Genomic DNA, 19669 nt, shown 5'->3' with positions numbered 1-19669 from the left:
TCTTGCACATTGAGTCTAAATAGTGTTTGTGTGTCTGGTGCTAGGATAATTCATGCTTCATATACTTGCACTATTATTTTGTAAATAAGGTGGAGTTTGAGAGTTTGTATTTACAAAATGGTGATGTTTTCTTAAATATTACTATATGTGTGTGCTGCATTTTGTGTTGCTTGATATGTCATTATATTTTGTTAGTTAAACACTGCATTTTGGCTTATTGCTTGCTGAATGTATTAGGCTAAACAAGGGGGTCTTTAAACTCATTCACTTAATACACATTTTTTGATTTTTTGCTCTCTCATTTTTGTCTTCAAAAACCCAAATTGGAAACTTATGACATTCGCATAAAAGACTAAAAGTAAAATAATAATAAAAATTGTTATAAAAAAAAAAATAATAATAATAAAAATAGAAGATAAAAATCCAATATATCTAAATCAAATAAAATAAAATAAATTAAGAACAAAAAAATTAAGACCAAATATATTGAAAAAGCTAAAAGCTAAAAGTAAAATAAAATAATAATAGATTAAATCAAAAAGAAGAAAATAGATTGAGGACAAAAAAGAAATAAAAAAAATAAAAAATAGGAAAAAGAAAGAAATCACTAATATTTTTCTTCTATTTTTTTTTTGTCTTTAGTCTATTTTTTTATTTAGATATGTTTGGTTTTTTCTCTAATTTTATTTTTTTCACATTTAGAACTGCTAAAAGAAATGAAAGAAAAAATAATATAAAAAAGAATTAAAAAAAGAACTGAATGTCATAAATTTTTAATATATTTGATCTTTTTTTTATTCCATTTTTTGTTTAGACTATTTTTATTATTTTTTATTTTCTCTTTCCTTACTATTGTATGTTTCTAATATATTTGGTTTTATTATTTTTGTCCATGGTCTATTTTTTTTTTGTTATTTAGATATATCTGACAGTTTTTTCTTTTATTATTTTTTCTTTTATTTTTTTTAATTTTTCAATATATTTAGTTTTATTTTTTATTTTTTTATCCTCACTCTATTTTCTTATTCGTAGAAAGGTAAAATAAGTAGAGTAACTTAATTTCTATAGGTATTAAGGATGAGTTTAGATGGAAGAAAATATAAACGATAAATGAGTAAAAAAATAAAATAAGAGTATAAGTAATTCAAGACAAAACAGGATTATAAACTTGTCTATAATATACATTGCTTTTTCTACACGTAGATAAGTTATTAATGTAAATAAGTTATTTACATTAAGCTCAAAATGACATTGCTTTGAAGCTGAAATCAAGATATTTTTGTAATTATAATCTGTTTCGGGGTTATAATAGTCTTTTTCATTATAATTTTTTAATTTTTCAACCCAAAATGACGTCATTTTGAAAGTAAATATAGATAACTTATCTACATTCACTATGGAAACATTAAATCCATATACATATATCAATTAAGGGGATATTGTTTCTCATATTGCAGGAGACAATTTATCTCATTTAACATATAAAAAAATGGATAAGACCCACTAAGGAGAATAGAGAAAAAGAAAACAAGTGAATCCTACCCATTTTTTATATATATTATATTAAACAAATTTTCTTATAAGAAATTAGGCTAGCTTATTTGGATTATCTTTTTTTTAAGCTATAAATTACTTTTAAGCTAAAATAAAAAAAAAAGTTAAAAAAAAATTAAAATTTATTTGGTGATTATATAACAGAAAAGTGTTTTTTATTACTTTAAAAGCACATATTTCAAAAAAAAATTTCTTTTTATATATTTATGGCTTTTTACTTAAAAAAACACATAATTCAAGAAAAGCTTATAAGAGCTAAAAAAAACTCCTCTTATAAATTTTTTGTTTTTAATTTTTTTGTTTATTATAAAAAAAGCTTTTGATTATAATAGTTTTTTGTAAAACCTTCTTGGGAAAAAAAATTTGTTATTTTAAATGACATAAAGTTATATCATTTTAAGAAAGAGATAGACACAAAATAATTTTTTTATTTAAAATTTAAATTAAAAAAAGAACCAACTACTTTCTCTCCTATGATTTACATTCCTTGTGTCTATCTCTCCCTACATAACTTATGTTATTTAAAATGACAAACATCAAATCTAACCTTTTTAGCCTAATTTCTTTCTTTTTCCCTTATAAAAGTATTTATCATTTGTAAATGACATAAAGTTACGTTATTTTAATGTAGAGATAGACACAAAATAATATTTTTTATTTAAATTTAAATTAAAAAAAACACTCATTTTCTTCCCCATAATTTTATTTCTTGTGTCTTCTCTCTTTAAATGAGATAACTTATGTCGTTTAAAATAACAAATATCAAATCCTTCTTTTATATAGTTAGAAAAGAAACTAAAAGAGAATTAAAAAAAAAAAGTAACTGATAGCCGAAGAATAAACTTCATTCCATTCTCAATTGAATTGATTTCATTCAGAATAAACCTCAATAACAATGGGTAAATATAACTATGAACCAAATGGTATGATCTCAATCTCATAACAACCAACACAAATGGCAGAAGAAGAAGAAGAAGAAACTGTTCATAGAAAGCACTACAAACCCAACGATCCTCTTTCTCTTCTTCTTCAATGTGCAGACTTGGTACTACCATGGCTAACCCCAACAGAACTCGCCAACATTTCCATCTGCTGCAAATCCCTTCGCAAAATCTCCAACTCCATCACTCTCCACCGCTCCTCCGATGCTTCTAGAACCTTCGAGAACTTTCCAATCCCATTTCATAACACCGTCGATGACCACCCTTACGCTCACTTCCTCTACACCCCTTCCTTCCACTTTCCCTCCCACCAGCTCTTGCGTCAACCTTGGGGCTCTTCCGTAATTTCACCTTCCGCGCCGAGTCAGCTTCGGTCGGAATCGGTGAGTCTGGTTGACGAGTTGGGTCGTAGCGTGATGTCTGGGTGTGACTGCTGCGAGGCTTGTGGGGATTCGGGTTGTCCGTGTTTGGGGTTGGATGGGTTGGATGACGTGGGAAGGGAGTGTGGACCGGGTTGCCGGTGTGGACCGGAGTGTGGGAACCGGTCGAGCCAGAAAGGGGTTGCGGTTCGGGTGAAGATTGTGAGGGATGAGAGGAAAGGGTGGGGTGTGTGGGCTGACCAGTTCATTCGGAAAGGGGAATTCGTGTTTGAGTATGCAGGTAATTGTAATTTGGAAAATCATTGTTCATTTGTCTCCTCCTGTTGTTGATTTTGAATGGGACTCACTTGGTAATGTTAACTGTTGGAGAATGTTATGTTTGTTACCTCCAATTTGAGTTTAATTAAATGTTATTGGTGATTTTAAGGTTATTTTGCATATCTTTGTGTGTATGTTTGAATTTTGTTGTTGTCTAGGTAAGAGTTTTGAATGGATGTTAGTGTTACCCTTTTGGTCTTAGGTGGGATATTTTGAGTTTGAGAACATTGTTTGTCATTGTGTTTGAAGGAAGAGTTGGTTGCATTTTGTTATGTTTGTTAAGTAAATGAAGAAAGCAAGAGAAAAACAGGGATGCTTCTACAGCTAGGATGTGAAGAGTGAATTTTCTTACACTATATACTAACATGTGGGAGACCAGGAGGTATAGAAAATCAGTGTCCAGACCAAACATAAGAAAAGGATGGGAAGAAAATGATGCTTTTATGTTAGTAATGTGAGCATGACTAACATGGTTGTCATGAAAATGTGAAGTTTGTGGATTCTTTTATTTTTTATTTTTTTTATTTGTAGTTAGTTCGATTGTTTGTCGTATCGGTTGAGACTGAGAAAAAAGAGAGGCATGTGTAGAAAACATAGTTACTGTCGTGTTACGTAACAGTAATAGAATATTTATAGGAGTGGGATGATAAATACAATGATCCTTGCTACTATAATTATATAATTTGGTCATGATTGGTTTTTCCTTTATAATGAACCTAGTCACTATTAAATAGTTCTCGGCAATCCCCCTCAAGCTGTTATATCATGGAAAAGAAATTGGTGGTTCTTCGCAAACCCCGGTGCATAAGGTTCCCCAACTTTGCGAGCGTGCAAGTGAGTGTTGATTGTATACAGTGTTACCTTTGCAGTTTTGCAAAGAGGCTGTTTCACAAACTCAAAGTAGTGACTTTTTGGTCACAAAGGAGCAGAAATTGGTGGTTCTTCATATGTGCTAGAACACGATCCAAGCGAAACGAGTTTTCTGCTGTGATTTTGATCATTCAAGCCATATCTGCTAGTAGAATCATATGATTCTACATGTTGAATCGTGACTTTTACAACCTTGCCTTGAATGATATGTCAGAGGGTCCTCACTGCTAACTGAGCTATATTCTGCATGAAAGGTAGCTTGTTATGATGATGGACTATAGGTAACGGGTGAGTTGATGTCTTGATCTGATATTTACAGTTAAGGAATCTCTTTCTGGTGCTCTGAAGCAATCAAAAGGTTTTGATCTAGTTGAAAAGCAGGTCTTTGCTTGTGGCAACCACTTAGGAGGTGAAATCAATATGTTGAGTATGAATATTTGAAATCTATAAATGAACTGATGGAGTTGTTGTAAGTTAACTGCTGGTAGACTGGTATGGTGGGATAGGCAGGTGATTTGGAAACTAAGGAGAGTAATACAAAATAATTTCCATGTGTTACTTAATACTGAGGGTACCCTTTGATATTTTGACTAAAATGGGGAACTGAATGACACTTTCTTTTGATGAGATCTATAGAAATTAGAAAGTATGATGGTGAGATCAGATGTATGTATGTCAGTTAGATTATTGTATGAGGGTTGGTAGAAACTACCTTCTAGTGTTTGCTAAAGTTAAGGTGATTATTGCGGATAATTTCTTGATTCTTAGTCATGTTCTTATAAATGCGTATTTTTTTATCCTCATGTACATGCATGTAAAATTAATTCATGGTTTCCTGTATAAAAAAGGTGAACTCTTGACAACCAAGGAAGCACAAAGCAGACATCAGTATTATGATGAACTTGCATTGCATGGTCGTTTCTCTTCTGCTCTTTTAGTTGTAAGGGAGCATCTTCCATCTGGAAAGGCATGCTTGCGATCGAACATTGATGCCACAAGAATAGGAAATGTGGCACGGTTTGTTAATCATTCATGTGACGGTGGGACTTTAAGCACAAAGCTAGTTAGAAGTTCAGGAGCTTTGTTCCCCCGCCTTTGCTTCTTTGCTTTGAAAGATATCCAACACGATGAAGAGCTTACTTTTAGCTATGGAGAAACAAGGAAAAGGCCCAATGGTTTGCCATGCTTTTGCAACAGCCCTTCTTGCTTTGGAACATTGCCCTCAGAAGACACTTGAGATATATTACTGTTTAGGTATGTGACTTATGATAGTTGTCAAAGAAAATTTTGATTTTGGCTTTCATGAGATGGTAGGTGACCTCATTTTGGAGGTTAAGATATTATGTATTAGGACAGGGTAGTGTTTATAAATTTGACGTTATTTTTTAACAAGCATTGCAAGCCCACAGCAGACTCATGACAGTTTCACGAATCACGAGCTTCATGTAGAAACAGTTTTCAAATGTTTGTATTACATAACAAGGAAATCATGGAAGCATTCTCATGACATACTAATACAGTTATGGGTAGTATTAATGAACTTGAAACGAAAAGAGGATAAAGGATGTAACAAAACAAACAAAAACAACAACACATTGACGGTGAACGGGTGAAGTACTATGTCATGGTTGAACACTTAATGAAACCTTCTTTCCTCGTCCTCTTCTTCATATTGGGACAACCCAGAGAGTTGAAGAGGCTCTAAGCTGTGTGATGAGGATGCTGTCCCCATTGCATGGTCAAAACCAGGGTTGAAGCTGCTTGGGTTCATGTGGTTAATGGAAGCAAATGAATTGTTGTAGTAAGCTGGCTGCAGCCCTACATTCATGTTTAGCTGCTGCTGCTGCTGCTGAAGGGCACTTGAATGTCCAAACCGACTATTTATCACGTGAGTTCGCATCATAGTGACCTCTGCTTGCAAAGATGCCACCTGAATTGGTTGAAAAAATGAGTTTTTAATTGATGAATGAAATTCTAGTTAGCTTTTTTTGTTTTGTTTGTTTATTTTTCCCTATTATTGTATTTTTTGCTGGAAAGAAATTAAAAGGAGTGTCATGCAATAAACTTTAGAGTAATTCTCTGTTTTCTATTAGAATGGATTTAGAGTAATTCTAGACATACAAAAGAAACACCCCTTTTTGTAGCTTATCTTCGAATCTATTTTGGAGTAATGAGCAGTTTTATGCACAAAATCATAGGTTTAAACTAGGGGACTAATAATAGCATATTATAATGTCTGATTTATGAAGCTATAAAATAAGTCCATTATCAAGTCTGTATCATTAATTTGTGGTTAAAAATAACCATAAGAGAATAAATAGAAGCTGCAAAAGTTATATATATAATTTCAATCAACCTGTTGTTGTAAAGCAATAATGGTGGATACACAACCATAAACAGGATCAGATAGCCTTTCTTGAGCCTCGTATGATATAGTCTCCGCCGCTTCATGGCGGTGGTTCACTGGAACACTCAGTAAGAGCTTTGACACATTGCTAGCACCAAACACCTTGTGCACAGCTGCAAACTTGGCTGCACCCTGGTCTGAACTAAAGTAAGGTGCAAAGATGCACCCTTCAATGCACTTCCTCCTCAAGAACTTGCAAGCCCCACATGGTGCCGTAGGTGATGCCATTAGTGGTGAAAACTCTTGTGTTGGTAATAGAGAGCAGAAGAGAATCTTGGTGATGTTGATTCTTATATGAGAAGTTGTGGGGTAATACACGTTGGTCTTGTGATTGTGTTGGCATGGTGAATAATGTGGTATTAAGCTTCTTTTTTCCTTTGAGAAAGAAGAAAACGTTAACGCTGGTGCGGGAGTGTGTGAGTAGCACGTGCAAAGGGAGGCATTCATATGATAAAATGCTTGTTGGTGTGTTTGTTACATATATGGTAGATATATAATATTATGATGATGATGAAATAATGATTGTTTGAAAGTTGAAAAGGTTTTCTTTGTAGGAAACAACAAGAATTGTGCAGTGTTTGTTCTGCTTTGAGTGTGAACAGGGGCAGATCCAAGGGAGGGGTGCGTGGATTGGCGGTCGCACCTCCCTCAAAAACACTTGTAATAGTTAGTCTCTTCTATTAGTCCTAATAACATTTGTAGCTTAATTTTTTTTTTTCGTCATCTATCATAAAAAATTCTAGAATTCTAGATTTGCCATTGCGTGAGATGGTAAAATCAAATGTGTATGGGTGTCATGGCTATTTTATTTTATTTTTTGTTTTGTATCTAGCAAGCAATACAATTAATAGATGATTAATTGAGGGCTGTTTAATTGCTACGTTTTATGTTGTGTTTTGTCGAATTAGTGTTTTACGGCTTCTTTTTGTGCATGTAAAATGCAAGTTCTACTTTATTAGGCATGGGGTGGCTTTTTAGGTTATGAAAGAAACATGAAGAACTCGTGTGAGAGTGGATCTTTTCATGTGTTATTTTCATATCACGAGGTTATCTAAATTTATCATAACCCTCTATTATTCTTAATAATAAATTAGGGGTTACTTTTTATCTTCTCTATTCCTCTCCTCTCACTCTTTTATTCATTCCTTCTCTTTCTCATCTTTACTTTTTTACATTCTTTGTAACTCAGACTCATTTGCAGTTTAACAAGACAATTCCTCATCACTGTGTTCCTTCTCTCCAAGACTCAAAACCTATTTGCAAATATTTTGGAATTACAACTACATCTAAGCATAGAAGATGTAGTTTGTAATCCATTTTTTTTTTGCTAGGGGAATGAATAGATGTAGTTTGTTGAAGTCTGCAATTTGTTGAGCAAATTTTGCTTTTCTTAGGTCGGGAAAGTATGATGTTGTAAGATGTTAAAATTTTCAATGTTAGTCTACATGAAACCTAATCCATCAACAATCTGATATTAAACATTTCTAGCATTGAACCATTTCATTTCATGCCTTGTAATTCTCCTTGATAGTGCTTGTATCTTGACGCAAAAGTCTTGTGAAGGTTAGATGTGAAGTTTGTCAGTTTTTTTAACTACATGTATTGCAACTTGCTGCAACCCACTTTGGAGCTGTGACAGTTGTGGTTTTCTCAGAATTCCAACTTTCCATAATGCAAATTAGAGAAAATGGAAGAGGGGAGCAAAATGAACTAAGAGAATGATAGAATTGAAACTGATATGCTAACTTAGTTCCTCTTGATGCGCGTGTACGTGGGAATGAGAACAAAAACTAATTGAAACTCAACGGCATATATAATTGGGAATGACAACAAAATAAACCATGAGAATAAGAGTATTGAAAGTTTGAAACAGATACTATGATAGCTTGGATTTATTATTCTTATATTACATAAAAAAAATATTTATCTCCTATATACATAAATTTAAGATGGATTTCACTCTACTTTTTTTTCTCTCCTCCTGAAAATGGATCCCACATGTACAAATGAGTTCGTAAATGAGAAAACTATTACCCTAACTTTTTCTTTTTAAGTTATGCCACACAGTACAATACTAATCCAAAATATATTCCCAAACTAATTACTAGCTCTGCCTCCATATAGTACAATACAATTCCACTGAATACTAATTCGAAAACTAATCACTGGTTACACAAGTATTCCAAATTCAACAAATCTCAAACAGGAGTAAATACCAGCAATGGAATTCTTCTACTTGGACAAATCAAAACGCCAAAAACCTTCACACTAGTTGGAATACCAAAACTTCTGGTTGCTCATTATGATTGACACATCACTAAAAGAATTTATACTCGGTTGAACTCAATGTTTGATGATTAAAAAAGAGTAACATCAAGTGGTTCCTCCATAATAAACATAATAAAAATAAATTATAAACCTAATACCATTTCTTGTTTTCAAGCCTTTAACTTATATGGAATGAAGGTTTTCATTTGAAAAAGAGGTTAGTCCGAAATTTTTCTTGCAAATGTCATCAACTTGTTTTCTTAACTCTTCGCTAGCCTTTTCCGTAAATATATGTTTCCTTGCAATCCGAAGCTTGTGTGGCTTTCTCACTAGTTTAGGACAAATTTGCTTATACTATGGTGTGCAAAATCGCCCTTTTTCCTATTTCTATGCCGACAAGCCGAAACCAAAACTTTTATTTTCTATTGAGGAATAGTTCGAGTAAGTCTTGAATGAGTACCGCGAAAGCTTGATGTAAATAAGCGAATTTTTTTTCTTCGTTTCTGAGCTATATAACCTCAAGATTAGCATATTATTGAACATTTCTACCATGTGTATCGTTAACAAATTCACTCTTTGCTTCTCTTGTACCTTCAAAATATATCAAATGGGCATTGATTTAATATCTTTGATATCAAGTACCTTCATTGCATGATATCACAAAAATCCGAGTGTTTCAAATATTTCTTTCTTTGTATAACATGTAAAATATTTGTCATATTCTTTTTGAAAAAGATCAAAAAGAGTTAAAGTATATATTTATGCAACCTATTGCATTAGAGGTAAATTTTCCATCATTGACCTATGTACTTTTTTGCCTAGATTCAAATTCACAGTGCAACTCATTTTCCATCATTGATCTAGTTTTGCAAAAAATGCAACTCATTCTACTTCAAATTATGAAGGTGTTTCAGGCATTACCTCAAATCAAAAAATGAGACCCATGATATATTTTGGGCATTAGTTCAAGTAACGCTTTAGCCATTTCATGGTCTTGATGGGTGAAAAGAGTTTGATATTTCTTTCTCTTATGTGCCTCCAAAATTTCTAAATAACCACTCAAATGATCCTAATGTCTCATCATAATGAAGTGCATCTCTAAAAACTACTACCCTTTTAAAGTAGGTAAATCCAAAAAACACAGCCAAATGGTCTATATGCATTTTATTTTTTTTGGGGAAAAATGTAAATATATATTAAGCCCAAAGAGATACAATATAGCTGGGGCATACCCCGCAAATCAAAAAATGGAGACAACAAATGGTCGTAGTGCAAAAGCCACTGAAAGCTAGACCACTAAGAACATATGCCTAATACAAATGGGTTAGATGTGAATGTCTATACACAAGAAATTTAATCTTGTCAATTACATCATTTACAAAAAAAGACCCATGATCAAAAACAACACTATTTCTGTTGAGCCAAATACTATAAACATCCAAATACTATAAACAGTAGTAGCGGCCAAGCATCTTTGCTTGCCAATAATACCCGAGGCGGCCCTGCAGTGTATAAGCTTGTTTAGTGTGCCTTTAAGGGAGATATTTCTCTTTGGAAAGAGACTCCAATCTCTTATAACCGACCAGACCTGTAACACAAGAGGGCAAGAGAAAAACAAGTGTGAATTTGTCTTCAATTCACCTTTGCATAAAAAACAAGTTTGGCCTTTGTTCAAATAAGGAGCCTTGTCAAGTGTTAGCAATCTATTGTTGACAGCTAGCCAAAAAATGAAGCTCATCTTTGGAGGAATAGCCGCATTCCAAACAACATGTTTCCAAGGAACATTAGGCTTCGGTTGTCTCAAATACGAATAAGCTTTGCTTGCACTAAGTTTATTGCCATGGACCCATGATTGCAGCACATTCACAGCATTACCTTGACTGTTTTCTTTGGCAGCAATGGAATCACGGATATGGAAGATCCTTTTCATGAAAACCGAATCAAATGGGGAGGCATAACAGTCCCAAATGCTTTGATTCTTGAAATAATAGTGGTGGATCCACTTCACCCAAAGGGAGTCCTTTTTTACATGGAAGTCCCAAAGAGTTCTAGCAATTAAAGCATTATTCCAAGTCTTGAGACAAAAGAGACCCAAGCCTCCTTCCTCCTTGGGGGAGAAAACGGTCGTCCAAGCAACCAATGGCTTTTTCTTTCCCTCCTCTGCCTTGCCCCACAAAAAATTTCTACAAGAAGCATTAATTCGGTGGATGACTGATACAGGAAGGGGAGAAATGCCCAGCCAGAAATTTGCAATCCCCTGTATCACCGCTCTAACAAGCTCCAATCTGCCTGCATATGACAATGTCTTCCTATTCCAGCCTCGAATTAACGCTGTAATTTGGCCAATCAGTGGATCATAATGGCAGACATTTAATCTAGAAGCTAATAAAGGGACACCCAAGAATCTAAAGGGAAAAGAACCAAGAGGGAAACCCGTAAGATTCTGAATCAAGTCCACATCATGTTGCTTTACCCCAGCCGAGTAACAAGCAGATTTTCATTGCTAATTTGCAAACCAGACACACTGCAAAAATGTTGTAGTTTGCTAAATAAAGCCGTGACAGAAGGGAGATCACCTCTGGATAGGAGGATAATATCATCAGCATAAGCAAGATGGAAAATCTTCAAAGGAGCGCATGCTGGGTGGAAATTGAAGGTGTTGTCTTCTCCCAATGAAAGCAGGTCCCTAGAAAGATATTCTAAACAGAGAACAAAAAGGTAGGGGGATAGGGGATCCCCCTGTCTCAGCCCCCTTTTACCTTTGAACATCCCATGGATACAACCATTGACAGCAATGCTAAAAGATGTGGAGGAAACACACTCCATAATCCATTCAATAAACCGATTGGGGAAGCCAACCTCGGACATCATCCACCGCAAAAATTCCCAAGAAATGGAGTCATAAGCTTTATGTAAGTCAATTTTTAATAAGCATCTAGGAGATACCCTTTTCCTAGCATATTTTCGAATGAGCTCTTGGACTAGAAAAATATTGTCATTCATGCTTCTATTCTTCAAGAAAGCTGATTGGAAGGGCTCAACAATGTTTTCCAAGACAGGACCAATTCGATTAGCAAGAATTTTGGAGATAATCTTGTATATGACATTGCAACAAGAAATTGGCCTGAAATGGTTGACCGTAGAGGCATTTTCAGATTTCGGTATCAAAGCAATGATTGCATGGTTCACTTGCTTTAATAGTTTTCCAGATTCAAAAAACTCAAGGACGGCTGCATAAATATCCTCACCAATGATATTCCAAGATTCCTTAAAGAACTTGGCATTGACACCATCCGGTCCAGGAGACCTATTATCATCAAAAGCAGCCACTATTTTCCGAACATCCTCTTTTGAGATGGGGCCCATTAGTATATCGAAGTAATGAGGAGGCACCTTTGGACCATTGCTGGAAATGACTTTGGAAGCAGGAGCCTCTTGCTTCTCCACCCCTAACAGATCCGAGAAGTAGGAGACAAAAGCATTAGCAATATCATACTGGGATGTGAGAGTTTTACCATCGTTGGAATGGATGGCTGCAATGAACCTATGGTGCCTTTTACTGTTAATGTACCCATGGAAAAACTTTGAGCATTTATCAACATCTATGAGGAACTTGTTCTTCATTAGCTGAGTTATATGATAGACCTCAGCCTTTCTAAGATTAATAATCTCCCTTCTTGTCCTGTCAGCTAAGCCAAGCAAGGAGGCCTCCTTAGGATTGGATTGGAGGGAAAGAAGAACATTATTATACTCTATTTCTGCCATTTAAATTCTGCCCGAAATTCTGCTGAAGTTTTTGATGTAAAGCTGCTTGAGGGGAGCCTTAAGGCGCTTCAATTTCATGCAGATAACAAACATCTTATTGCCCGACACTTGCAACTTCCATCCATCATCAACAGTGGGCAAGAAAGAATGTAAATCTGTAACAGAGTTATGAAACTTAAAGGAAACATTACCTCTCACCAAGTGTGAATCTGAAGAAACAATAATAGGAGAGTGATCCGAGATGGATTCAAATCCTGGAACTTCATAGGAAGATCTTTGAAAATCATTGGACCAAATATTGTTGCAAAGAACTCTATCAAGCTTGCTCCAAACCCGGCCATTGGTCCAAGTGAAGTAGGAACCATGGCTGTTGAGGTTGGTAAGGCCAAGCTCAAGACAGCAGTCTTGGAAATCACGGATTTCATAGGCAGAGACAGCACTGCCATTGACCCTGTCAGCAGAGGAGAGGATGCTATTAAAATCTCCAAGAATAAGCCAAGGAGAAGTCATATTAGCCCCAATACTCAACAAATTGATCCACAAGGCTTTCCTAGCAGTGATTGAGTGCAAACCATAAACGAAAGACATGCAGACATTTTTTCCAGAATTCTTATCCAACAAATTACAATGAATAAGCTGGGCTGAACTATGTAAAACATTCATAGTCACTGTTTGAGGCCTCCAAAGGATCACAATCCTACCAGCTGAATGAGAGGACAGATTATGAGTGAATTTCCAGTCCCCAAATTTCCGTTTCAAAATGTTTTCAACCAAGTAAGCAGAAAGCTTGGTCTCCAAAATAGCTAAGACATCAATTCTTCTTTTGCGCAAGAAATGTTGCACCCCTTGGTGCTTCAGAGGCATATTAAAGCCTCTAATATTCCAAGATGCAATAATCATTGGGCTGTATGGGGAGATGAATCCCCAACACAAGGTATTGAATGATTATTAGTTTTCTTGCCAGCTTTAATAAGTGGCCTCTTTGTCGATTGCTTAGGCTGGATGTGGTTGTCTTTCTGTTTCTTCTTTCGGAATGTGGAGATTGCCATATTGAATCCTTCATCAGGTGGTTCGTTAAGGGAGATAGGATCAGAGCATGATGCAATGGTAGGAATACCATCATCAGTTGCCAGAAGCTGATCATGTAGTTCGATTGACCCTGGGACTCCTGTCTTGCTAGGTGACACAGTTTTATCGGTTGAGTTAGCCATATGAACTTGCGAATTAACAGCAGCCTCCAGCACAAGGGGTGGGGGGTGGACAGAGACAATGGGGATTCTAGCACTCCTTCCACACTCTGAATTGGCTTAACCACTTGGGTTTCAATCTCAGGCTGATGCATACTTTCAACCTTTTTGGGGGCCGATTTGCATTTTGCCAAGTCATGGCCTATCATCTTACAGTGAACACATAAGGTAGGCAAGCTTTAATAATCAATACTTTGAAAGAAAGTAGTTCCATCTGGGAGTCTGCATCTCACCTCATCCACCAAGTCCACAGCCACATCCACCTCCACTAGTGCTCTTGCAAAGGAGATAGATTGCTTTGTTGCAGTGAGCTGGTCCGTTCTAATGGGAGTTCCAATTTTGATAGGATCTTACCCAAAGCCGTTGGATTCCATAGCTCCAGTGGCAAATTTTTGAGCTGGACCCAAACAGGGATCTTACTCAATTCCTTTGAACCAAACATGAACAAAGGGGGCATGACTTTCAACAATAAAGGTCTTTGGAAAATAAAATAAGGGCCAGATGAGAGGACCTTGACCATGTCGTCTTCATTGTCAAACTTGAAGATAAGCCAGTCGCTTGCATGGGTAATGAAGGATGACTTAACACCCCATTTTTTGCAGGTTTCCAACAAGGCTTTCTTCCCTGGAAATCTTCCTGCCACATACCCAACAAGGCTATGCTCCCAACTGCCTGAAAGGGGATGAATATCATCCTCATCAAACAGGACATCTTCATCAGCAGTTGGAGCCGTGAACTTCAAATTGTACCCACTCGAAGGCACTCTGTTATCCTTGAACAAGTTAGTCCAAGGCTTGGTGGGATCCATGGGGTGCTTTGGAGCAACAGCAACCTTTTCAATCTCAGGAATGTCCTCCGTGACTGAGTCATCGTCCCCAAGAGTGCATGATTCTGCCTTAGTTGGTTCAGGACAACTGTCAAACACATGGAGTGCATCTTCTGAATGAGAGACTGTTGGTGAAGTTTGTTCATCCGAACCTCCCATTTCAACAGCCAAGGTCCCACCAACATCTGGAACATCAGTACCAGCACTACATTTGTCTTTAGAAACTATTTGTTCTTCGGACCTCTTCTTAGTAGCCTGTTTCTTCTTTGCATTATTACGATTCTTCTCTTTAACTTTATTCATCAGTTTCCAAGCTTCAGAGCTGGGTCACATCCGAGAAACTCCAGCAAAGGAGGTTAAAGATAGAAAAGATAATAATCCTGCAGCACCAAATTATAAAGGAAGTGGTTTGGGAAAAGACAAAACCACCGCTTCAGAAATCACACTTCCACGCGGACACAGTAGATGAAACAAACACACTTGACCACTATGGAACTTCTAGATGCGTGGCTTGTTGAGAAAGAAGCAATGTCCACCGTGAAAGAACACGGGGTAATAGCACCAAAAAGGAGACAAAACCCACCGCTTGAAAAAATCTATGACGAAACAAACCCGAGGATCCAAGCACTAGGCAGGAACTCAGGCAGAAAAAACTCCTACAAAGGCAGATTACCTTTCACCCGCAATGGCCGAGCCACAGGGAGGCTCCCTTGGCGGTTGAAAGTAACGAGTGCCCTTGGAGAGAGAACGAAGAAAGTTAAAGTAAGAGCAAAGCAATATTGGTGTTAGTAGTCTATATGCATTATTGCTACTATATGTAGTGTCAAGGGTGATCACATCACCAAAGTATTCATAATTCATTATCATTCTCCCATATATCTAATAGATATTTGTGATTTGTTCTTGAACATCTAATTGGACTATACTATAGAATGATGGGTTTTCCATTGGTCCTTGCTGAAAGTACCATGTTAAATTGCCTGTCTCCCTATATGCCTTATTTCTCAATCTGTTGCTAGAAAGATAATACTTTTTGTCCTAGTGTGTTAAGGATTGCTTTTTCACCAATTTGTCTACTCAGTAATTCAATGAAGTCCTTTGCTTAAGACCTAGATCATTAGCCTGATCAATATCATGAGCTTAAACTTTAGATAAATTTCGCTGAGATATTAGCATGTGAGTTATTTCTGGGAGATGCAAAGGATGCATATATGCTCACTAACAAAATCATAAATGTGATATTTCTCAATCTCTTTCATATACCTCATTACTTCTTGTTTCAATTCAAGGATTAACCGTTAAATAATCTCATTTGTTTGCTCTACAAACAGAATCCTTGCAACATACATATGTCTAATTGTTGAAATCCTTCCATCTTTGCTTTTATCAAAATATTGTTTTCGAACATTAAATCCAATTTTCCCACCATAATCAATCCAAAATTTGCATGCCTTTTCAAAAGTACTAAATGTATTGCCTTTTCTAAGTTGCCACTTTAGTTGATATTGATATGAAGATTTCTTTTATAAATCTAATATAAATAATTCAAGTGGGAGATTGTTGAAATTTAATTTCATATGGACTAACTTATATCATTATTAATTTAATTTTAATAAAACTAATATTGATATTAGTCAGTAGAGTTAGACTTGGTTCGTTGTCCATTACCATTATTGAATATTGTTTTATGGTCATTAGTTATAGGGAAAAGTATTTCTACAGTTACTGGAGATAAAGTTATCTCCAGTGAGCTCAAAACAACGTCGTTTTAGGGTTATAAGATTAAAAAATTATAATGATAAAGACTAATATAACTCTGCAATATGTTAGAATTACAAAAATACCTTGATTTCTATCCCAAAATGATGTCATTTTGGGCTCACAAGAGATAACTTATCTTGAGAAATCCTTTACCATTAGTTATATGTGGGGTTTTTTTTTTTAAAAAAAAAAAAAAAACTCATGTGTGGGTTTTGATTATGTGCATCGTATCCGCGTTATTTACAATGGGCCGATAACAATATGGGCTCATAAGGAATGGTCCCTACTCTCTATATGGCTAAGTAGTATACGTGGCCCATTGATCTTATGCATAGGGTTACACACCTTTTTGCAATACTTGCTAGACAAAGAGAGAAGTGCTCTCCCTTTCATGTTTGTGTTCCCATGCATATATCCTTTATCATGGAAGGCTCTATTGCTCTTTCAGGTAGTATTCTAAACCAAATCAGGTAACTGTCATGCTTATAATGATTTACAGACTTATGTATGATATGGATTTTGTATCCTTTTGATTTTGTTCACACAAATCCTTCATTGGCATCCCAACATTAAAAAAAAGTAAATTTAAAGATGAAAAAAATATAACAAAACATTAACTTTTTCCAAAATATATCATAATTAAAAGGGAAGAGTTAAATTTACAATTTTTTTTTACAAACTATACTATGTACTATAGGTAGTACATTGTGTGCTGAAGTGTACTAACTACCCCTAATACATAATGTCGTTTATAACCAAAAAGTTTATAAATATATCTTTCCCCTAATTAATATGTATAAAACTATCACAGATGTATCATATTTTTTCCTTAGGCATCGCCTATTAGCGTTTAAATGTTGTTTCAACCATAGACTATGAACAAAATTAGCCATACTGTACAACTTTCATTTCAATTATCTTGCAGAATTGACAAAACACAAAATCAAAGTAAAATTACATTTTCTTTTATGTGCATCATTTATTCCTTTTGGCCTTTGGTGTTTCTTGATATCGTTGGTATCTTTCACAAATTCTAAAATTCTAATATTAATACAGAAGGTTTGCTCTGTCTCTGCTCAAGTTCCACCCATTCTACAAGTGAATGTGGTAAACAACTTAGTCTTGGGGTTTTGATAATCACATGGTGCTAAATGTGTTTCTCTTTTAGTGAATGTTGGAAGCATAATATCAGAATGACATAGCAATACTCCTTGGACCCACTACCTATTATTGGTTTTGCGTCTTGTAGCTTTTCTTCACACAAATGAGGCTCCTTTGAGAGTTTTAAGTTTATTTCTATTTCATTCCTTCTATTAGTGGACAAAGAGAGCTTTTGTATTTGTGTATTTCTTTTTTTTATATTCTTGTTTGAGATTTCAAATTAGACAGTGTTTGGTTAGGAGTTGCAAGCTCTTCTCTACTCTAATAATACAAGATGCTTCTAATAATTTAATTTGAAAAAGAAAAAAAAAAACTTTTTACACGTTTCTATTTCTTTCACATTTTGTATAGTTACAACGCTTAGGAGGGTCAATTCTCCTAAAACTGAATAGGGGTTTGAGTCACGAAAGAATTTTATCTCCACTAAGTCAATTTGGCTCAACTTAGATTAGTCACCAGTCACCACTCAAAGTGACTTTTGGAAACCAAAAATCTCAAATAAAAATAAACATTTGGGTAGTGGTAGAATTACAGTATATGTGTAGAGAAAATGAAGTGTGCATAACTGTAATCTAATAATAAACTAATAAAGACTTACAAATTTAAACTAATTTGCGTGTGGACCTTACTGATAGAACTGTTGGGTTTGTGTTTTTTTACTAAAGCCCAAATGAGTTATTAGTATGAGAAGAGCCCAAAAAATCTAGAAGTCCAATGAGCTTAGAGCTAGGGTTTTCTGGAATTCATGTAAATACTACCACTTAAGTCATTATCACTTAAGTCATCAACGTCTTAAGTCATTTGTGAGAAAGAGGCAAGCTCGGATCTGATTAGTGCCCACACGCTTCCCCTTCTTGCTCGAGAGATAGTTTGGAAGCTTTGCCAGAACACCTGTTCGTGCTGTGACGCAGCAGTTCGTGAGTTCGCACTGTCACGCAAAGGAACAAGGAGTGTGGAGCATCTCAGAGATCTGCGCCAATAAGAGGTAAATGATAAAACCATGATGATCCTTTAACATCCATACCACAATGGTCTTAACGCTTCCGCATGATGCAATTGCTCCTACAAGAACTCGTGTCCAAACACCCCTACTTGCACCACCCTACTAGTCAACAATGTGTGTGTGGAATGTATCCTTTTATGTGTGATTTTACGGTAGTTATTTTTTCCACCCTATATTCCAATATTTTTTCTTTTTCATCTCTTATCATTGTTTATAGACTAATCATTTGAAATCACATATGAGAGGATCCACTTCCGTGTGTGTGAGATAGCATCGTTGATTAGTATTCAACCATTTGTGCCATATTATACTCCAAGCAAGCATGGTGTTACTCACACACAACTTTCATCCATCTTTTCCTTTCTCAATTTTTTTTCTCTCTCCCAGAAAACACTGTATACTATGATTAGTCTATTTGTTTGTAATAATTAAACAATACTTCTTTTGTCAAAAAGAAGAAACTATTGGTGATGGAAATTCACCAAATGAACATATTTTGGTCATGAGATGTTGTTATGGATATTCTAAATTGTTTGTATGAAATTGTATCTTTGGAGAAGGGGAAGATTAAAGGAAACTTCATCCAACTTTTTGTAAATTTCGTTTTGAATTGTTTTGCAAGTTAACAACGTTTATCCACTTCTTGGATAACATAATGTTGACTAACAAGGCTTATGACACAACCATTCATACCAACTTTGTTGATTTTTCATATTGATTATTTTGCCAGCACTCAAATGAAAAGCGTGAATGTGTTTACATTGGCCTTTTGATCCATTTGGTGTAAAAAAGAAATTTTGTATTGCACTGACTCAAAATTCAAACATTTTACCAAAATAATACAGTGGAACATGTATGGAGGTGTCCGCGTTTAAGTCGCACATAGAAAAGATGTGCAACTTGTACATAGTCGAATGCCCGCATACCACATTGTCGCTCTGCAAGTTACACATTATCCATGCATGACTTGAATGCGTACACCACCATGCACAACTTGCGGCGCCTGCCACATGACAAGCATGCTTTCGCCCATGAACAAGTTGTGCACCTCCCCCACACTCGACTTAAACGTGCATACCTCATGTGCATTTCACAACATTATTTGTAAAATTTTGGATTTTCAATCAATCCAGTAAAAAGTTTACATAACTATGGTCAAAAGCTCTAT

General features: G+C 35.4%; 2 protein-coding genes across 7 annotated transcripts; one reads left to right on the top strand and one right to left on the bottom strand.

Moving 5' to 3' along the window:
• Positions 1-2448: 2448 nt before the first annotated feature.
• On the top strand, positions 2449-7864 carry LOC133314254 (histone-lysine N-methyltransferase SUVR3). Of its 6 annotated transcripts, none has more exons than XM_061515693.1 (3): positions 2449-3155; positions 4912-5317; positions 7672-7864. In XM_061515693.1, exons 1-2 carry the CDS (start codon positions 2510-2512, stop codon positions 5298-5300), a joined length of 1035 nt encoding a protein of 344 aa, XP_061371677.1. In that variant the 5' UTR covers positions 2449-2509; the 3' UTR covers positions 5301-5317; positions 7672-7864. The 6 variants fall into 6 exon arrangements, with proteins under 6 accessions (XP_061371677.1, XP_061371679.1, XP_061371676.1 ...); XM_061515695.1 differs by having other exon boundaries at positions 7660-7864; XM_061515692.1 differs by lacking the exon at positions 7672-7864 and adding an exon at positions 7012-7140.
• LOC133314255 (LOB domain-containing protein 20-like) lies at positions 5682-7003 on the bottom strand. The gene is made up of 2 exons (XM_061515697.1): positions 6420-7003; positions 5682-5993 (listed from the first exon to the last, which is right to left on the bottom strand). Exons 1-2 carry the CDS (start codon positions 6915-6917, stop codon positions 5700-5702), a joined length of 792 nt encoding a protein of 263 aa, XP_061371681.1. The 5' UTR covers positions 6918-7003; the 3' UTR covers positions 5682-5699.
• Positions 7865-19669: the final 11805 nt, after the last annotated feature.

This window comes from Gastrolobium bilobum, unplaced genomic scaffold (genome assembly GCF_033153095.1).
Source record: "Gastrolobium bilobum isolate Gb01-03AN ecotype WA unplaced genomic scaffold, APGP_CSIRO_Gbil_v1 utg14708, whole genome shotgun sequence".
In the NCBI taxonomy this organism is placed as follows: Eukaryota; Viridiplantae; Streptophyta; class Magnoliopsida; order Fabales; family Fabaceae; genus Gastrolobium; species Gastrolobium bilobum.
Note: the sequence above shows the minus strand (reverse complement) of the source record. Positions and strands in the feature narration are given on the sequence as shown.